General features: G+C 43.3%; 1 protein-coding gene across 8 annotated transcripts in view; it reads right to left on the bottom strand.

The window, feature by feature from the left end:
- The window catches only part of UBASH3A (ubiquitin associated and SH3 domain containing A), a 28,917-nt gene extending 11,406 nt beyond the window's left edge, over positions 1-17,511 (bottom strand). For all 8 annotated transcript variants that reach the window (XR_011698745.1, XR_011698746.1, XR_011698744.1 and 5 more), the window contains exons 1-11: positions 17,338-17,511; positions 13,892-13,945; positions 12,439-12,625; positions 10,348-10,546; positions 9,280-9,449; positions 8,247-8,455; positions 7,157-7,280; positions 4,919-5,027; positions 3,701-3,823; positions 2,869-2,961; positions 1,783-1,927 (exon numbers count right to left, since the gene is read on the bottom strand). Coding sequence is in view for 4 of the 8 variants with exons in the window: in XM_071566403.1 (XP_071422504.1) it covers positions 1,783-1,927; positions 2,869-2,961; positions 3,701-3,823; positions 4,919-5,027; positions 7,157-7,280; positions 8,247-8,455; positions 9,280-9,449; positions 10,348-10,546; positions 12,439-12,625; positions 13,892-13,945; positions 17,338-17,450 (1,526 nt within the window). In the remaining 4 variants the exon portion in view is untranslated. The remainder of the gene's footprint in view (positions 1-1,782; positions 1,928-2,868; positions 2,962-3,700; positions 3,824-4,918; positions 5,028-7,156; positions 7,281-8,246; positions 8,456-9,279; positions 9,450-10,347; positions 10,547-12,438; positions 12,626-13,891; positions 13,946-17,337) is intronic.
- Positions 17,512-18,927: the final 1,416 nt, after the last annotated feature.

Here is an 18,927-nt window from a genome sequence, read left to right on the forward strand (position 1 = left end):
CCTGCATCAGAACTGAGCATCTCCAGCACCAGCCCAGGTGGTCTCCAGGCTAAATACCAACAGGAGTGCTCAGGCCAGACTAAGATCTCACTGAGAGTGCTGTGTCCAGCTCTGAGTGCTACAGGACAGGTGAGGTGAGGATCAAGAAGCAAAAATCCAGAGAGCAGCTGTGAAGAGGGTTCCAGAAAGCACAGTCCACAGGGGAGGACAGGAAGGGTGCAGCTCAGAGGAGTGGCTGAGGAAGGACATGATAACAGACTGCAAAAGGCCGTTGTGAAGAGGGAAAGTTCTGTCCTCCATGCAGAGGATGAAGAGGAAAGAAATAAGCAGCTCATACAGTGTCTGTCAGTCTTTAAAAGCAGGAACAGCCAAGGCAGAGCTTATCCTGCTTTGGGACAGGGAGCACCTGCCAACTGCGGCTTCTGTGAGAGTGTGAGAAGAGTGAGGCAGACTTAATCCCACCCCACCACAGCTGCCTGCAACTCAAGCATCTAGCAAGGTCAATGGGCTTAAATAAGCTCCTTCAGAGGGAAATTCATGGTATCCTTAGTGTCCGATATGCACTATCTGAGCTGGAAAATCTTGGGAATCCTCTTCTTTCCACCATCAAGAAGGCTGCTAGATAACCATCCCAGCCCAGGCACCCAGCTTGTGGGTATCTGCAGCTGGTGCAGTGAACCTCAGGGTGGTTTCACCTCAGCACACAGCACATGGGCAGCAAATATTTCAGCACCTCTCACGTTGCCTCTTAGTGGCACTGGAAACAGAAGAATTTGGATATGGTCCACTGGTGACAGGGAACAACCAGGGACTCAACCTAGTTGAAGGTTGTAATTTGCATGGGTGACTATGGTAAAGTCAGATCCTGGGACTTGAGGATTTTTAGCCCAGCATGTGATGGGCAAAAACTGGCATCATACGTGCAAGTCTATAGTTCCTCCACTCCCTTTTCCCCCTGACCTGAGTGAGCTGTGAGGGGTTTGAACACTGTAGTGAGCACTGGCTCAGAGCTTCTCCTCTGAACTTCCCGCTGCTGTCCATTTGCACGCTTTCTTTTGAGGCAAGTAATTTTGTACAGAAAAAAAAAAAACAGACAAAAAACCAAACAAACTAGGGTAAGAGTCTGATGGTGGAAAAAAAAAACACACCAGAAAACCCTATGCTCCAAGAAAATGAAGGATTTTGTTCCTTCATGCAATCTCAAATGAGGATACTTGCTTGTCTGTAAGAAATGCATTAAGACATAAGAAGTTTCCTTTCCCCCCCTTCTTGAATATGTGGGAAATCCCAGAGGTACTTTGCTTTTATCAGCTGAGTAGTTTCCTGGATCTGGCTGTGCACTGCAAACACAGAGCAGCCTGGTTTGAGAGCAAGATGAGGAGCTAGACTGAATTGGAGGCTTATGATTTCCTGCCACGCTGTGGTTTGCAAGTGTGCAGAAAAGGCTTCACCTCTCACCACACCAAGTTATGAGGGCCCCAAAAAGTCCTTGCTGAGCACAGTATTAATCTTTAGGCAACTTAAACAGAAAAAAAAACAACCTCTCAAACATCACTTACAGTGACAAGCTGTTATCCCGGCTGTCCCAAAAACCGGGACAGCTGGCTCATGTCAGGCTCATCACTCTCCCAAACCCTGCATGGCTCTGCCCTGGGGTGCACAGAATTTGATCAGAATCACCTCATCTTTGCACGTGTGTAATGATTTATAACATATAAATAGATAAGATACCTCATTGGAAAAAACCCCCACAACTTTATCAGCTAGATATGGAGCAATTACCTGTAATTTGTATCTATGTTGTAAGATGCCCCTGCCAGATCAGCCACGGTCATGAAGTTAGGGATTACTTTGCTTGCTTCCCACTTGGTCCATTCAAACAGACCTGGCTCCACCCTGATTTGGACTTTTTGATTTAATTTAAGACCTGCAAGAACAAGAAATGTATCTTTAGAGAAAGGTACACTCAAAGTGCTACATTCAGGCTATACATTCTCTCTTGTTTGCTGCAGTACTTTCATTAAAGAAAACAAATTACTTAGTGTCGAACAAAAGAGGATCGTGATGACTAAAGGAAACCACCATTATATTCTTGTATGACTAATGTTAATGCACTTCAAATTATTATATTATGATTATTATCATAATCATCATAATTTCTGACGCTCTCTTGTGTAGCTCTGCTAGAAGAAAAAAAACCCTCAGTAATGTTGCAACCTGAATAAACTTTAAGCAAGAAATGTTTTTACAGTTTTTATACAGCATTTTTCTCAGTGTTCCTCAGTGGGGCAGTAAATTGTCCAACAGTGTTAGAAATGGAGTTCTCTTGTCAAAAGACACACTATTTTTTTTTTTATTTTTTAAGAGGGGCAGGAAATGAAAAAAGAAGAGAGATAATGGAAGGGGGAGAAAGAGATGGAATGAAGTTCTGCAGTATGAAGGCATTAATAAAGCTTAGTTTGCAAAAGAAAGGGAGAAATCTGTCTTCCCTGATTCAGGTTCTTCAGAGCACTGGAAACATGTGCCTTTTGGCTCAAAATATTTCCTGGAGAAGGTGACAGGGGTGATTTGATGAGCAGCTACTAATGTTGAATTCAACCTGATGTGAAACACCTCTGTTTCATACAAGATTAGATTAACCAGTGAGGACCAGAGTCAGTGGGATTGTATCCCCCAGGCTGCACACACAGCAGCAGGTTTGTTGCTGCCTGCGTTACCAGCAAGTCAAAAACACCTCGTCTTCCCTGCTTAAAGATAACCACAAGTGACCACAAAATCTTTTTATTCACCTATCTCAGAGACTTCACAGATGTTTGATGAAGACATTTTTACTGTGGCAGAAGCACCTGGCTGGGTTTGATGCCTTACCCTGCAGCACGTGTTGAGCTGTCTGTACACAGCGGAGGGCAGGTGAGGAGAACACGTAGCTGACTATCACCTCCTGGTCCAGCAGAGCTTCCCCTGGATGGGAACAGCCAGGTATGATAGATGAGAAACTACTACAAATTACTTCCTGAAAAAGAAACAGCTTGGAACTTCGTACTTTCATCAACATGAGAGACATTGACAGTCCCTTTCTATTAATTTTTTCACATTACCTGCTGATTGAGCTCACTGAAAAGCTCATTCTGGTGAAAATAGAAAGTTTAAAATGAGTGTTGGAACAATAATCATGGAAGAGTCACTCCAAACCTGCAAACAGCAGTTAAGCATTTGGCTGTCCCTCTACATCTGAACCATCAGAGCCAAGCATTTGCACCAGACTGGTGCTGTCACAGTCAGGCACCTCACTCAGGGAGCACAAACTTCATCTGGTGAGTGAATTGAGTCAGACTAACCCACACCACCCATCCACCAGCTCCTTGTGACCACACTTTGCTGATCATGAAGCTGCTTGCTCTGGCCAGACCCTTCACTCCTCAACTGCACAAGCCATTAATCCCTTGCAGACAAGCAGCAGGGCACAGGTAGTGTTGTGGCTTCTCTCTTCCAACTTTCTTTGCCAGGAACTGGCAAGGTGAGTCTCAAAGACGAGCAGCCAGCTGTGTTTTCTGTTTTACTATTTAAGGTCTTGAAGCAGTTGCCTACAGAGAAGTATTACCTCAGTGAGTACTGGTAGGAAGCCAATATGAGCTTTGGCAGATGATGGCAGCCTGCTTCCTGAACCCTTAAAGTTGCAGTAGTATATTACCCAGCTTACCTATAAGTCTTGACTGGAAAATGCCACAGCAAGATAAAGGAGGATCATTTTCAAAGTGCTTCATGCTGTCTTTCCGTTTTGGCAGAGCAGAGGGGAAGTTCAGATCTGCTCTGTAGTATTTTCCTAAAAAGAGGTGGGACATTTTTCTGTGGCACAAGGGAGGCAGCAGCTGTATTATGTTAGTACTGCAGACAGAGACAGTGTCTTACTGATGAAAAATACTTGGTGCTATTACTTCAAAGGGTTCATATTTTAAAGTCACAACACTGGCTTGGAAAGTCACCTGTCCCAACAGAATAGCAGCTCTTCTGCCAGCTTGGAAGGAGCAAATGGGGAGGAAGAGTGAGAGAAGAGGAAATCATAAGAATCTGGCTTTGTGGCACTCAAGTGAAAAAAAATCCAGTCCCTATCTATATTCTTTTACCATTGCCAGAATGATGAAGCCCCAGCATTTCAACTGAAGTAAAATGAAAGCAAAGCATTGATTATGCAGCCAGAAGGTACCCACCCTCCTTATCTCTTGTGAATGTTACACACTAACCATGGGGAATCTCCAGCATAGCAAAGCTGTGACTTTCCTCGTAAATCTCTCACTTGTGAACTCCTACTACCTTCTTGTTTCCCTCCTTCCTTCTGATACACACTTCCCTGTTCTGGGTCAGTTTTCTTCACCTGGAAACATAGGTACTTTTTTTTTTCCTTTTTCTTTTTCTTTTTTTTTTTTTTTGGTTTGTTTGTTTGTTTTGAGAGAGAGAGAGAGGGCCAGGAAATTTAGATTTTAATTCAGGTCAGTGCTGACATTTCATTTTCACCACAGACTGCTCTTGCTCATCTTCCCCAGGCTGGTCTAGTGACGTACTGTGACTCTGAACAACAGACATAACTCTGACTCAGGCATGGGAAGGTGGGAGGGTCTGACAATCACCACCTTGCGCAACAAGTGGTGGTGAACATGGTCTTGTGATTTGTTCATCTGTCAGTGAGACACATTTCTGTCAGCAGCACGAGAGCTTTGTTTGTCTGCAGAGTTTATTGAGCATAAACATGAAGGCCTTTAGGACATTATGACCTGGTTATGTTCAGGTCAAAGCAGTGCTGGGCCTGACTTGCAATGCTACTCACTGCTTTCTGTCAGTGTTTAGTAGATTTAATCTTTTGTACCTATTATGGAGGTTAATTAGTTCTGGTTTGATAAGATCCTTCTGTTACCTTACTCACCATCTGCAGTGAAGCACTGCTGAAGCCAAGCTTTGCCAAAGACCTGGTCAACTCTTTCCCCGTGGCGCATCACCAGCACCCCTCTGCGCAGGGCAGTGTTCTGAGGCAGCTGTGGGAAAAGTGGTTTCACTCTGATGTTGTATATAACCTGCATGAACATTCTGGATTCCTGGAGAGGAGTTGCTGTAATAGATACCTGTCTTTAGGACAATAATAAGCCTGACTGGGTCTCCACTGAAGGCCAGTGAAAGAGGCAGAATCGTCAAATCATTGAGATTGGAAGAGACCTCCAAGATCATCAAGTCCAACCTTTGACCACCTTATGAACTAGACCGGAGCACTGAGTGCCACATCCTGTCATTCCTTGAACACTTCTAGAAATTGTGACTTCACCACATCCCTGGACAGCATTTCCAATGCTTGACCACCCTTTCAGTGAAGAAATTCTTCCTGATGTCCAGCCTGACCCTCCCTTGGTGCAGCTTGTGGCCATTTCCTCTTGTCCTGTCAAAGGTCCGATCCCTGACCCTCATGGGCTACAGGTTGGGCTTTAACTCTATGTTTGCTCTAGTGGAAGATAGTGCAGATAACAGATCTTTCAATCGCAGTGTGGGAAGGAATTGCAACTTTAGTTTGTATCATATAGTTGATATAAAAAAAAAAGGAAAACTAGCTAAGATTTAAGTGGTAATGCCCTTTCTTACACCAGGACTAACACCAAGCTTCTCCTTCTTTTCATAATGAAAAGAGTATTCTAATTTTCTTAACTGTGTGGCCAAGCCAACAGTGAACCCATGTCTTCTATGAGGCTGCTTGTTTTAACTCAGACTGCATGGAATTACAAATAAATTCTAGGTAGTCAGGGGTTAGTATGCAATGCACATTAAATACAGAGAAGAAGATAACAAGGAACTGGTCAAAGGCTTTAAAACTTTAAAAAAGCATTAATGCTGCATCACCGAGGTCAGCAATGTGCATCTTCAGCAGCAGAGAAGGGAATTCTTAAGGAGTGATATGACGTTAATATTCATGTGTTCTGTTAAACAGCATTGCATTTCTGCCATCAAACACCAATCAACCCCCACAAGATCAGTTTAAAACCAAGGTTTTGTGGTCTTCCTCTTCTGCTTGAGAGGAACCCAGAGGCTAGGGAAATTCTAGACTGGAGAGGTGCCCATCTGCACAACACATTCCTCAGGGCAAGTGGTGGCTCTGCCACAGATCTGACCCATATAAGTGAGACCAAGAGCAACCAAGAGCCAGAGGAAGGACGTGTGATTTGTTCAGAAGTTTCTGTCTTACAGTCATACACTCACAGTGTCCTGGAGGCCCCAGGATGGAATTTCCCTCAAGGTGCCCTCAAGTTTCTCTGGTGATAACACAAACAGACCTGGGGTTATTCCCCAGCACAGCAGGAAGAGAGGCTGTGGGGCCAGCAGGCTCAGTGAGGTTTCTGCAGCATGTCAGTGTGCTGGAAAGGGCTGTCTTGGCACCCCTGACAGTCAGAGCCAACAGTGCAATGCAGGTGCAAATGGGCTGTAGGTAAAAATCAGAGTCTTTATTTGCTCTGTTCTTTCTACCAGAAGACCCATGGCAAACACTGAAAAAATTGATACCTGTTGATTTTGAAACTGGGACAAAAATATAATCCTGTTAGTGCTGTTAACCACTCCAGCTACCTGTTCTGGGCAGTTTCTTGCATTAGCTACACATCTTAAAAAGTAAAGAAGAAAATGAAACATTTAAATGTGATGTGAAACCATGGAAACCACCAAGATGACATCCATGGAATCTGCACATAAGACCAAAACTGAACAGTGAGCCTAATTCAGATACAGTTACTCTGCCTTGAACCCATATGAAAGTTGAGGAAGTTGTGCCTGTGTCTCACTTATCAGACTTGCCTCTACACCTCTGCAGAGTTTGCCAGTAAGGCTGTGCTCAGAGAAACCTGCACAGAAAACTCATGTGTTGTGCTATTATAACAGGAACAAAAAGAGTTTTATAAAAAGCAAGAGTAATATACATCATATACAGTACAAAATATTTATGATACTATACCACATACTACGAGAGTGTATGTTTGTGTACATATATATATATATATATATGTATAAAACATGAAAATCTGAGGGAGGAAAAGAAAGATACTATTGCATTTACTATTCTATTTACTTTTGATTAGTAGTATATCTGCACAAGCATGTGGCAAACATAAAAAATGGAATAAACAATTACCTGAAGAGGTACACTGGTTATACTCCTTGACATGCTTGGATTACGGGTTTCTCCATTCAGCTTTACATTAGATTCCCTTGCAGTTTCAGGGGAGGATCCAGAAGCTGTCCCAAACATGTATTCTCTGCAGAAAAAGCAGAAGCAACACACACAAATATATGAGCACACACACAAATATAAGAGATTTTTGAGTAATAATGTTGTCTACAGGCCCTTGTAAGTCAAGATTCATGTTCCATTCAATTCTTTTGAACACTTGCAATCCACTTCATTATTTTGCTCTTGATTTAGAATATAGCTCATAAAAATGAGGTTAAAATATTATGAACTAATGGCACATATTGGGTGTAACCCTGCGACCCTGAGATTAGCTCAGTTGGTTAAAACTTGGTTGTAATAATGCCAAGGTCATGGGTTCAATCCCCTGTATGGGCCGTTGACTTAAGAGTTGGACTCGATGATCCTTGTGAGTCCCTTCCAACTCAGAATAGTCTGTGAGTCTGTAAAGTGGGACCTTCAAGCCTCTGTCTCTGAGGTTTCAGCAAGAAGTGCACCTAAACATCCCTGCTTAGAACAACCTGCTCTAATCTACATGTGGCATCAGCTGTGCCATCAGCTGCAGAGTGAAGTGCAGGAAGCCAGGCAGGTGCCTTCTGATGCAGGGTAAATCAATAAGGAGGGGGTGGTCTCAAGCTGGTGGAGCAACATTTGTGTAGTTTCATTTCAACCTAACTTTCAAAGCTCATGAAATGAGAAGAAAGAAGAAAGCAGAGTGCCAGGCTGAAGGTTCAGCCTGTCAGAAAGTGGTCTTTTAAAATTCATTAGGGTGTTCAGGTTGTTCAGGAGCAAACAGGGGTCATCCTTTGAGCAGCTGAACTTCTGAACTCTGGGTATCTGAGGGTGCATGTCCTATCTCTTTTCTTTCAGAAGGTGTCTCAGCATTCCACCCAGACCCTCAGGACTGCCCTCTCCCTTGCCCCTGTTGCCTCCACCTCCCGCCCATCAGTCCGCATCTCCCGTCCAGGAGGAACATTTAAAAAATAAAACAAAGTGGCGGATGTAAAGCAACACCCCCAAAATCCCACCTCACCTGTGCTTAACCCACGTGTCTGACTCGTGGGCCTTCTCAGTGTAGTTCTCTGGAAGAAACCCCCTGCAGCCAGTGCGGTGCGAGGTCCCGATCACCCAACCTTCGCTCACGTCGCTCTGATGCGTCGGGTCAACATAGATGAAATCTCCAGCATTGATCATGAGCTCATCAATGTTCTGGGGCTTGTACTGGAAAAGGGCCCTCAGCCTCTGGGGAGGGGACATGCAGCAGGGTCAGGATGCTGCCCGTGCCTCAGTGGCTCAGGGGATGCTTGTTCATTTTGTATTTTCCACTCTGTGATGTGCTCTTTACTGGGACTCCATCAGAGAAAAAGGAAGACACTACCACATTTGCAGTATGTGTAAAAATAGGCACTTGTTTTTTATAAAAGTACTTTTTCTTCCCCTGTACCTGACACAGACTGATTTGAATGCAAGTGTAGCAAGAGTGCTATTGGCTGTTTTTGTGACTACTGAGTGTGACTGAAATCCAATATGAGACTCGTGACAAAGCAATTTGCTGATCTGACAAAAAACTGTTCACCATTCCATAATTTAAATTTGAAAATGAGAACTGGAAAAATGTTGACTGGCTTTAACTAAGAGTCTGTTAAGCAGAAAATCATCAAGAACTGAGCCTGTGCAGTTTTCATTATAGTTGGAACAATCAAGAAAACTACTTTTGCTGAATGAAATTTTAGTGTGAAACTGTGAACTGAAAAAATCCTAGCAAATATGCAATGATCATGATTTCCTGTGTCTTTTATTTTTTCATCTCATGGTAAGATTAGTTTTTTCAGATGGAGTTTGGAATTAGATCTTGAGACATGAAGGTCGAGCAGCCTACCATAAAGGTATTGTCTACTGATTCACAAGTCCAGTTTTTCAACCCCAAAAGGCACTTGGGACAACCATGGTCTTTGAAACAGTGTGCTGAGCATGCACTGATTTTCTCTGAGGATGGAAAGACAAGATGGTTGTAGCAAAGAGTCTGACCACAAGCTAAGGAATTTAAATTAATGTGATTACAGTACCTGGTAATGCACAAAACGCATGTCCCGTGAGTAGAGAGCAGCCACCCACTGGCAGGGCTCCTGTGGGTTAATGCATTTGGCCAATTGTTCCAAAGTCTTCTGATGGTGAGGATAGAACTTGTGAGCCAAGGTGAGGTGGAACTGCTTCAGGCAGGGCTTCACTTGGCAGTCTAGGGATGAAACAATCACATCACAACATAGAAACACAGGTCATTTAAAGCTCGTCTTGTTTTATCCTGCAGGATGCAGGAAATACCAAAGTAAAGTAAACAATATTTCACAGAGGATCAAGGATACCAAGTACAGACCAATGTGATCAAGTGAATGCCATCTTTTAATACACTGTAAATGGTTTATATAGGGCCAAAGCTACATACTAATTGGCTAAATTGAATCTCACACCATGAATCTACAATTCTAATTGGTTATAGTCCATATCTCACAAGTCCAGTGTTTTGATGAAAACATCCTGACTGTTTTCAGGTACATCTTCGGAGTCCTGTGAGAAACTTGAAGAGTTCTCATGAGAAACTTCTGGGGAGTTGCTGAGAACTCTTGGGGAGTGTTTCCTTCCTACCACTCAGCAACAGCTGTGTCTCCGATCGTTCTTTGCTGGTAGCTGTTTCTGTTTCATAGAGTCCATACAGATCTGAATTGTTCACATTTCATTTCTCTGTATCAACACCATAGTAACTAGTAGTAGAGTAGCTCTACTACTACGTTTGTGAATAATGGTTTTGAAGAGTGGCATGGGTTTAATCATGCCAAAACAACTCACAAATGTAGACTGGATTTGCCTCCTGGCTTCATCTGGGAGGAGAAAAATGATCAGGGTTTGAATTCCTCTTGGAATATCACTGGACTGGGTATTAGGCAGAGACAATCATTTCAGCTTCTAGACAAAAGCACTGTCTTCAAAGTCTAAAACATGAACCTGTAGCCACTGTGCCTCCAAATCTGTATGAGGAAAGGGCTCTTGCTGGCAGTAAAACATCAGCTAAGCTGGAGACACAGGAAAGCACCATTTGTGCTACGACCCACCCATTTTCCCTCTGGTGTTGGTCCTACCTGCCAGGGCTGAAGCCTCTGATGAGAACGCCAGAGCTAAGTCTTTGAGGACACTGGCATGACTGTCATCAATGAAGAAGCCAAGGTAGCTGGGAGATGCATGTAGTGTTAGGGAAATGGATGGTGGGAAGCACTGGGAAAAGCTGTCACCAACTCGCTTTAGGGTGTCATATAATAATTCCACTTTTTGGTCTTCACACTGAAAACAAACAGAGGAGGAGCAGGTTTTACCCACCAGCTCAACAGCCAGTATTGTAGCTTCTGTCATTCAGTACTGTCAGAAAACTATGGGGCATTAAACTTCTTGGGAAACACAAAATACCTATGTACTTGCCTGGAATGCCTGGCATTAAAATCAGTAATATCATGCAGTTTGATCAGCACAGTGTCCCTGTTCTATAACAGGAGATGGAGCCTTCAACCTGAGGTGTATCTAGCCTGAGTAGGAAGATTTTACCATTTGACAGGTGTGCAGTAACCTGTCTGAAATGAGACAGGGATCATTATTTCCCTCTTCAATTCTAAGTAATAATTTGTGTTATTGTTATGCTACAGTCCTTTGCTGAAATCGCTCCTGCTAAAACTCCAGGATCTCAGATGCTGAGCAGCACACCCAGCAAAATTCCTAAGGCATTTTTGTCAATATGGTGCATAATGCTACAACCACTGCAGATCAGAGGATTGTACAGAGCCAAGCTTCCTTGAAAAAGTGGCAGTTAAGCAATATAAGAAGTGAAGAGACAAAGATGGCATTTGTGCCATTCAGGCCACAGGGAGGAGGGGATGCAGAGGACACTGAGAAGACTGGGAGTGGAGGGATAGGGGCAGAGGGCACCCTGCACCAGGGCAAGTGCCACAAAACAACAGGGCTTCTCCTGTGCCTGTCAGCTTTGGGAGCCACAAAAGACATGGGAATCCAGAAAACAGGAGGGGACAGGTCAGGGAAAGGAGGTGGGAGCCAGGTCAGTGAGTCTCCCTTTCTGCCTGTGTGGTGCCCCGGTCAGTTCTTGCTGACACCCAGGGAGCAGAGAACAGTCCCAGAGGGTACATTTATCCCTGGAAATATGCTACCTGGAACGGGGCAGAGATGTACAAGGAGAGGGTTGCAATGCAGTTGTCTCCTCCAGAGAGGCCTTTAGACCTGACACCTTCCAAAAGCATGGCATTGTTTATTAATGAATCATTTTTGTTCTGTGTAATTGTGTTTAATGGCCATGGAGTACCATTCAATGTTTTGCAACAGAACTTCTTATGTTCACTGTCTAAACTTCTTGGCATGGTTTCACATTAAAGTGTGATTAACAGATTAATTTTTGTCCAGCTGCTCCAGCTCATGCCTGTTTCAGCACATCTCAGCTGCAGCTGCACCATCAGCACGTGAAAACTGGATTCCAGGTGGCTTCAGAGTTTTGCCAGGCCGGTGACTCTTTGCTGTACTTTCCTGATGCTGGCACATTCCCATAGGCAGGAGAAGCAGCTCTGCTGGGAAGCTCTCTAGAGGGTTACCCAGCATACAGCAGGAGGACAGCAGCATCTCTAGAACCAGTAAATAGCCCACCAGGAGTTTAGCTCAGGAGCAAAACTTCCATGTTAAATTATTGACAAAGTAACTCAGTTGTACTCTTGGAGTCCAATCTGGGTCCCCTTCCATCCCTGTGCATTCTACTTCTCTCTCTTTCACAAAAATCTTCAGCTTCAAAAGAAAGGGCAAAATCTGAGATATGCCACCATAGCCATGATGGGGCTCTCTGGGGAAGGCAGAGCTTTCCCTGAGATTCCCACATGCAAGATAAGTTGTCTGCATCCTATGATAACAGTATCCCTGCTGGATGGTTTAACATCCTGGATCCATGAAAAATGGACACAGTTCCTAAAGCCTGAGAGTAGCCTGGACTGTGCAGGGTTGCTCTAGCTGATCAGTGTCACTGAGCCACCCCCAAAACCCCCACTCAAACACTGAGCAAGCACACCTGGACCTGAGTCATGCATTTGATCACCAAGAAGTTCTGGTGTCAGACACCAGCAGGTGGCCCAGTCCCACCAAATACCACCCAGCTGACATTTGCCCCTTGCACATCTTTTGTGCCTCACCGTGAAGAAGTCACAGAGGGTGATGTGTGGAAAGACCTCGTGGGCTCTGTTTTTCCCACACTGGCGCTTGCTCTCCTTCCAAAACTCCTGCAGGCGGTTGAGCAGACAGCCAGTGGGACACAAATAAAGGGCATATTCCTGAGGGATTGGGTCATCCAGAGAGGGGTCATTGCAGTGGAAATGCAACCTGAAATCGAGAGCATATCGCTGAGAGTAAGTGTGTGCAATTCTTGCTCTTGTTTGCTGTGGTTGAAGGCATCCATATCAGAGATCAGAAAAAGGACATACAATTTTACTCTTTTCTTATAAATGAAAAGCTGAAGTAAAAGCTCTTTAAAATTTTTCTCTCTGAAATATTAATAGAGAATGGGCATTTTTCCTGCTTTTTTTTTGTGTATGCACTTTACATTTTATTATGTACCTTTGCTTCTATCAATGTCTGAAAATTAGACAACAACACCCCAACTTTTTTAAGTGATTTGTTCCCTGCCCTCCCTTTTCATAACTGGAAACAGAGGACTAGAGGAGAAAAAAGGCAATGGGTAGAACATGTTAAGAATGGCAGAATTAAAATTAACCAAAGATTAAAAAAATACTCAAGAAGAGACTTTTTATTTTGCCCTAAGAAAAGCAAACAAGACCAATCAGAAAATGCACAAGCAAAGGTCACAAACTCATATGCTGTGTGTTGATGTCCTTCACCTTGTCCTTCACATGCTGTATGTTTGTCTTTGCAGCTGTTGGATTAGGAGTAATTGTTGGAAAGTGTGGTAGCATCCCTGAAAAAAATTCATTGGAAAGAACATGCCATTCTCAAACGGCTTCTTTGGCTTTTCACAAAAGAAAAAAAAAAAGAAGAAAAAAGTAACCAAACCAAAGGAAAAAAAAATGACAAAACAAAAAACAGAAGAAAGTGCAAGGAAAGACTTGACTTAATTTGAAGGTGAATTAAAGCAAAAAAAATCAATTAACAGCACATAAATTACATATAAATACTCCATGAGAGTCATGGTAAAGGGGGGGGAAACTTCGTGGGGTTCAAACCAACAAGTGATTTTGATTCTCATAATACCTCCCTCTGACCATCAGCCTTTCAGCTCAGTTTGAAAGCTGAGCCTTTCTCTTTCCCTTGTGTTTAACCTTGTGTTGTTACTGTCTCTGTTTGTAACCCCAGTGATGGGTAAAATAGCTGCTTCTGCACCCTTTCCTCCCCTGCTTTCTAATTTACCTTGGACCTTCTGCAAGCTTCCCAGAACAAGTGCAAACAGAAATAGTTCTCTTTCTCAGTGAAATAAATGCAAAAAAAAAAAAAAAAGTCAGATGCAAGGTTTTGGTTTTGTTTTGGTTTTCTTTTCTGGCAGCTAACTTCAGATTCAGTGACAGGATCACACATAACTGAGGATTTTTCACCAGGTTTAATGCAAAACACTCCTTAGAAATCACACATACTTACCATTTTGCTGCATCTTCTATTGTCTTTTGTCCAGTAGCAACCAAGGCTTTTTGCCTAGAAAAAACACAAAATTGATTCCTCAGAATAAGAGAAAGAAAATTCCTAGAAAGTAAAGGCGTTTAGTGACTGTGGTAGCCAAGTCTGTTTTCCAGCACAGGCAGAACCTCTTGCAACCAGGTTTTTCCTGGCAAGTTTTAATGTTCTTGAAGTGTTCCAGGAAGTTTTTCCACTTCAATTCCTTGAAGGCTGGTACCTGTCCTTTCCACAGGATGTTTGTGTTCTGGTGGTGTTTCCTGAGCAGCCCTCATGATTGTGTGGATTTCCTTAGGGTTAGGAAATCCATCCATCCATGCAGTGTAAGAGTAGAGTTTTCTTGGTTCATAGGAAAAAAGTTCTGATTCAAGATGCCAGGCCCAAGTCCCAACAGACAAACTAAGCAAAAAATAGTGGTGTTTGAAATCTGGACTGAGGAATTGCCATAGGCCAGCAGGGAGCCAGATTTAAGCCACCAGCTCAGTCCAAGATGAAGGAGAAAATCTCACATTTCCCTCTGCTAATGCAACTTTCATTTTCTGGGGTCAGATTTGATTCACATTTCCTTTTCTCACTAGAGCTTTTAATATGTCAGCAATATGCTTCATATGAATAAATATTTGTGACTAAATAGTAGGTGATGGGGGAAGGATTCCAGTGTTTAAGCAGCGTCTGTATCTATGAACCCAATTTCCAGACCTGAAACCACTTACAGACTTCTCAGAAGAGACATGAAAGGCAAGAAGAGACAGGGGACAAAACCCCCACTGAATTACTTGGCATCTGCTCATCTCTTTTCTCTTGAGACCCTTTTTTGTGGCCACTGGGTCCTGAGGGCCTTGAACCATTTTGCCTCCTCACATTTTTGTTCTCTGTCCATTCCTGTGCTACCCAAACACGCACCAGCAGCGCAGTGGGTGCTTTGAGCTGCTGGACTCAGGCTCATCCTTGATGCTTCCTCTGAGTCTTCTGTCCTCTCTTTGGTGTTGAAACTACACATGGGCTTGCTAAAAACATTTGTATGCAACCAAGCCTGGCTTCCTAGTGGAGGCTTATCATGGATGAGGGCCAAGGTGAGCCTTTCCGCTCAAACTTTACCTTCTACCTTTCTTCCCCATAAAGTAAATCAACTCCCATGCCCACATCATTTCAAAAGCACGAGTTAGCTGCTCTAAAACTACCCTGAGTCCTCTGTGACTGAACAGTGCATGTTTCCTTTCCGTGCCTCTGCCAAGCCCTCCTTCTCCATCACATCAAACACAAACAACCCGTGTTTTTGTCACTCTCTTCACTTTGTCACTCCCTTCCTGCTCTATCCTGTTGAGGTGCCAGTGCCTGCTGCCACCTGGCCAATGATGCCAGGCTTTGTTAACCACTCACTGCACCTCAAAGTGAGTGTTTTACCACTTTGTGCCATGCTGCTCCTGCTAGTCAGAGACAAGCTCTGTGCAAGCAGACCTGAAGCCAAAATGGAACTTGACTTCAGCTTCTCTCTAGCACAGGGCCTTAAAAATCATAAATATAGTAAGACAAATGAGACCTGAGGCCATGAACTGCTCGGTGGTATCTTGTTTTTCTCTTGTACTCCTCTCCATAGCTGTCCACACCTTTTGTCTCATCATATGTGTTGGCTGTGGCATGATTTCCATCAGGGTTTAAGAGCCCTTGGCACTAGGAGTGCATTAGGCTGTGACTAGACATCCTGCACTTCAAAGATGAGCAGTGAAGATTGAAAGATAATGCAAAGAATAAATTCTGCAAGTACCATTTTCTCTTAGATATAGAGTAGGAATAAACCATTGAAAACCTCTGTTGAAAGCAGATTAAAAATAAATTTACAGTGAGAATAAACTGTCTCTTCCCTAAAACAGAAACTGCTGGCACAGTTCCATCCTCTGTAAGCCCGAAAGGGAGGCCAAATCTATTGATCCTGTGCTTGGCTTGATCCCCACATATTTCAGTTTTGTTCTTTGGGGAAATGTTGCTTTGGCTTGTTGGTTCTACATTGTGAAAGATTTCATAGTACTTCCAACCTGCCTCATGTTTCTCAGGCCAGGACATCTCAAAAGAAACTGTTCAATACTTTCATTTATGGTTCAATTCAGCGGGAACAACAGAGATAGCTAGAAGGGTTTATAAAAATGCAATAAAAATTTCAAAGCTCCTAAAGTCAATAAAAGGGAATAAATTTTATTTTAAAAATTGCTTTTGGACATTTTGTCATTTTAGGTCAATTGTACAGTACTTCTGCCACTGCTTCTTGCTTTTGACCTGGGAAGCACAAAACCATCTCAGTAACAGCAGAAAGTGTTTCGAAGCAGATTTGAAAAACATCACATACAGGACACAAAATTAAAGAACTATCCCTTCCTTAGGGGTGACCAAAGTTACAGTATCACTAAAGAAATGATGAGCCAGATTTTCCACCCACACCTAAAATTCCACTGTGCATAGCTGGGACAAGGCACCCACAGTTCTGGGCCCCTCTGATGTTGTTACTAACACAGCTGTTCCTAAAAAAGCAACACTTACAAATGGAGCCTTTCCAACTTACTTAGTTTTCAGTTAAAAGGGAGATACTGCTTTCCCTTCTAAAATATTTCTGTGAGTTCTTCAACATTTAAATAATCAGAACAGTTTGAACCAAAATGTCCATACTTGCCCTTCAGAAGTTGGAAAATCCTCCCAAAAACTTTGCTGTCCAACAAGAAATACACTTGGGGGAGGAGTGACCACCATATTTCTTTTTTATTGACTTAGTTACTTGCCGCCAGTTAATCTCTCATCCATTGTGGTAACCAAGAATATATTCTTTACTATTACATTTTCTAGGTAGAACAAGAATTTTTGGAACAAGAGCCTGATTCAAGACAAAAAAATTGACAGACTTAGGTAGCATCTTGTTAAGGAAAGCTTAATCTTTTAAATCACTTTCCAGCTGGAAACGTTCAAACTACATCCAGAAAGAGACCTTTGACAGGCCCCTCCCAAAAAAAAATGGTTAGAAATCACATCCACAGAAAAAATTGGATAGAAATTACACCCACAGAAAAAAATGAGAGAGGTTGTATCCAAGAACAAACTATGGTCAACTTCTTAAATTGTTGTGAAGCGTCTCAGACTTAGGACATGGAAGGGTGCACATCTTTGGATATACTTTAGATATATTTTTATATTTTAGATATATTTATAGAAATGGATACTGAGCAGGTTTGTTTTGCTCTATGAGCAACACACACTGCTCTACATGAAATTCAAGCAAGACAGGTCTGATCTCTGTATTGGGAAATTACCCCCAGGAGCGGCACATTCTCCTGATCAAAAAAAGCCAGCTACCTCTCGTCAGGATTTTATGGGAAATGCCTCATATCTTTAAATCTCACTGTGCAGAGGCAGGTGAATGAATTACTCACGCGATATGAGCCGGGAATCCTTTGGTGAGGAGGGACTCGAGGAGGGCAGAGGTGCTTTTGCTCCTGTGCTTGTTGGACACCTTGGCGTACAGCTGTGTCTCTGCCACCGCCATCTCCTCTGCTCTTCCCCTGCCCTGTGCAGACTGTGACAGAAACTCAGAGGTGGGAGGAGGGCATGAGGGAGGGAGGGAGGAAGAAAATGAGAGAGAGAAAGAGGCAGCTAAAATAAAAAACACCCTCAAACCTCTTGTGATCTTTTCTGACAAAAGCTGACATCCTGTTTTCATAGAACCTGCATCTCTGAATTTTTGTTGTGGGGTGGCTAAAAAAGCAAAAGCTACCTGCAGGCTTTTCCTATCCACCATGGCAGAACAAGAATGGAAGCTAAAGGTAACCACCACAGTCAGAGTGGACTTGCTGAAGGGACTGAGATGGAATCTTTTAGCCTTTCAATTTAAACTGTCCCCTTGAAGCCAAGAAATCCACCTGAGCTGTGACTGCACTGTGGGGGAGGCAAGTGGGGCTATTCTGCAGCATGTAAGAAGTCAGTCTGTAGACCAAAGCCTTTCCTTTTAGGCTCAGTTTTCATGTCCTCCTGTCCCTATCATACATGACTCCTGCTTTGGTCTTCTCTGCCAAAGGCAATGGGCAACCCAACCATGTGAGATCAAACCAAACGTCTCATCTAGACATCACACCCTGAGGCTGAGCTTGGAGCAGCTCAGGGTGGCAGCAGGGAGAAGAAACCTGCCCTTTCCAGTTGTGCCAGTCCCACTGTGGAAGCCTTTGCAGAGCTTCCCTGGCTGGTCCCCAGGCTTTCCAGTATGGTCAGAGCAGATAAATTGGTTGGAGACAATTATTTTCTGGTTTGGGCTGTCCTCATTGTAGGTATCACTCCCTGTGGGGCATAGGACATCTCACCCCACAGACTGAAAGGGTCACCTGAGCTGCTCATCTCCTGACATGAACTCTCACCCCTGTTTGGCTAAAGTTCCCCTTGGGACACCTGGCCAGTTTGAGCTGCTTCTCCAACCATTTGCAGTGAAGCCCAGTGAGGAGAGCATCAGAGCATTGTGAGCAACTCAAGAAATGCAGCTGGTTTTATACATCTTTGTCAGATTTCTTACTTTATTCTTATGTTCCTCTGTGTTCCCATTTCCAGGGAACGCTGCTGAAAGAATGACACAGGAGATGATGAAGAATTCTTGTTGCCATGGCTCAGTTTAACAGGATTGCGATATGGTGTCCTCTCCTTTGGAAGTGCCAGTTTCCATTGTGCACAGTAAAGGGTCTGAGCAGCTTCCCTTATTGCAGCCATATTCCAGGGACATGGGTTTTGTATGGAAAACCTTAATTTCTTCACTGGCTCTCAGAAGCCTTGTTTCACTTACACTGCAGTGGTTTTTGCTTCATCTCTCCTCCTTCTTCTCCCTCTGCCATCAATTTCTCAGTGAAAAAAAGGAGTCAAATTATTACTGCTCTTGAGCACTTGTTGCAGCTGAGCATACATTTTCATTTCCTAAATCCCAGAGTACAAATGAGTTGCCACTTCAGAAACATGAGACAACCACTTGCAAACTACTTCCAAAA

The sequence above is a fragment of the Pithys albifrons genome, chromosome 1 (genome assembly GCF_047495875.1).
Source record: "Pithys albifrons albifrons isolate INPA30051 chromosome 1, PitAlb_v1, whole genome shotgun sequence".
Classification (NCBI taxonomy): domain Eukaryota; kingdom Metazoa; phylum Chordata; class Aves; order Passeriformes; family Thamnophilidae; genus Pithys; species Pithys albifrons.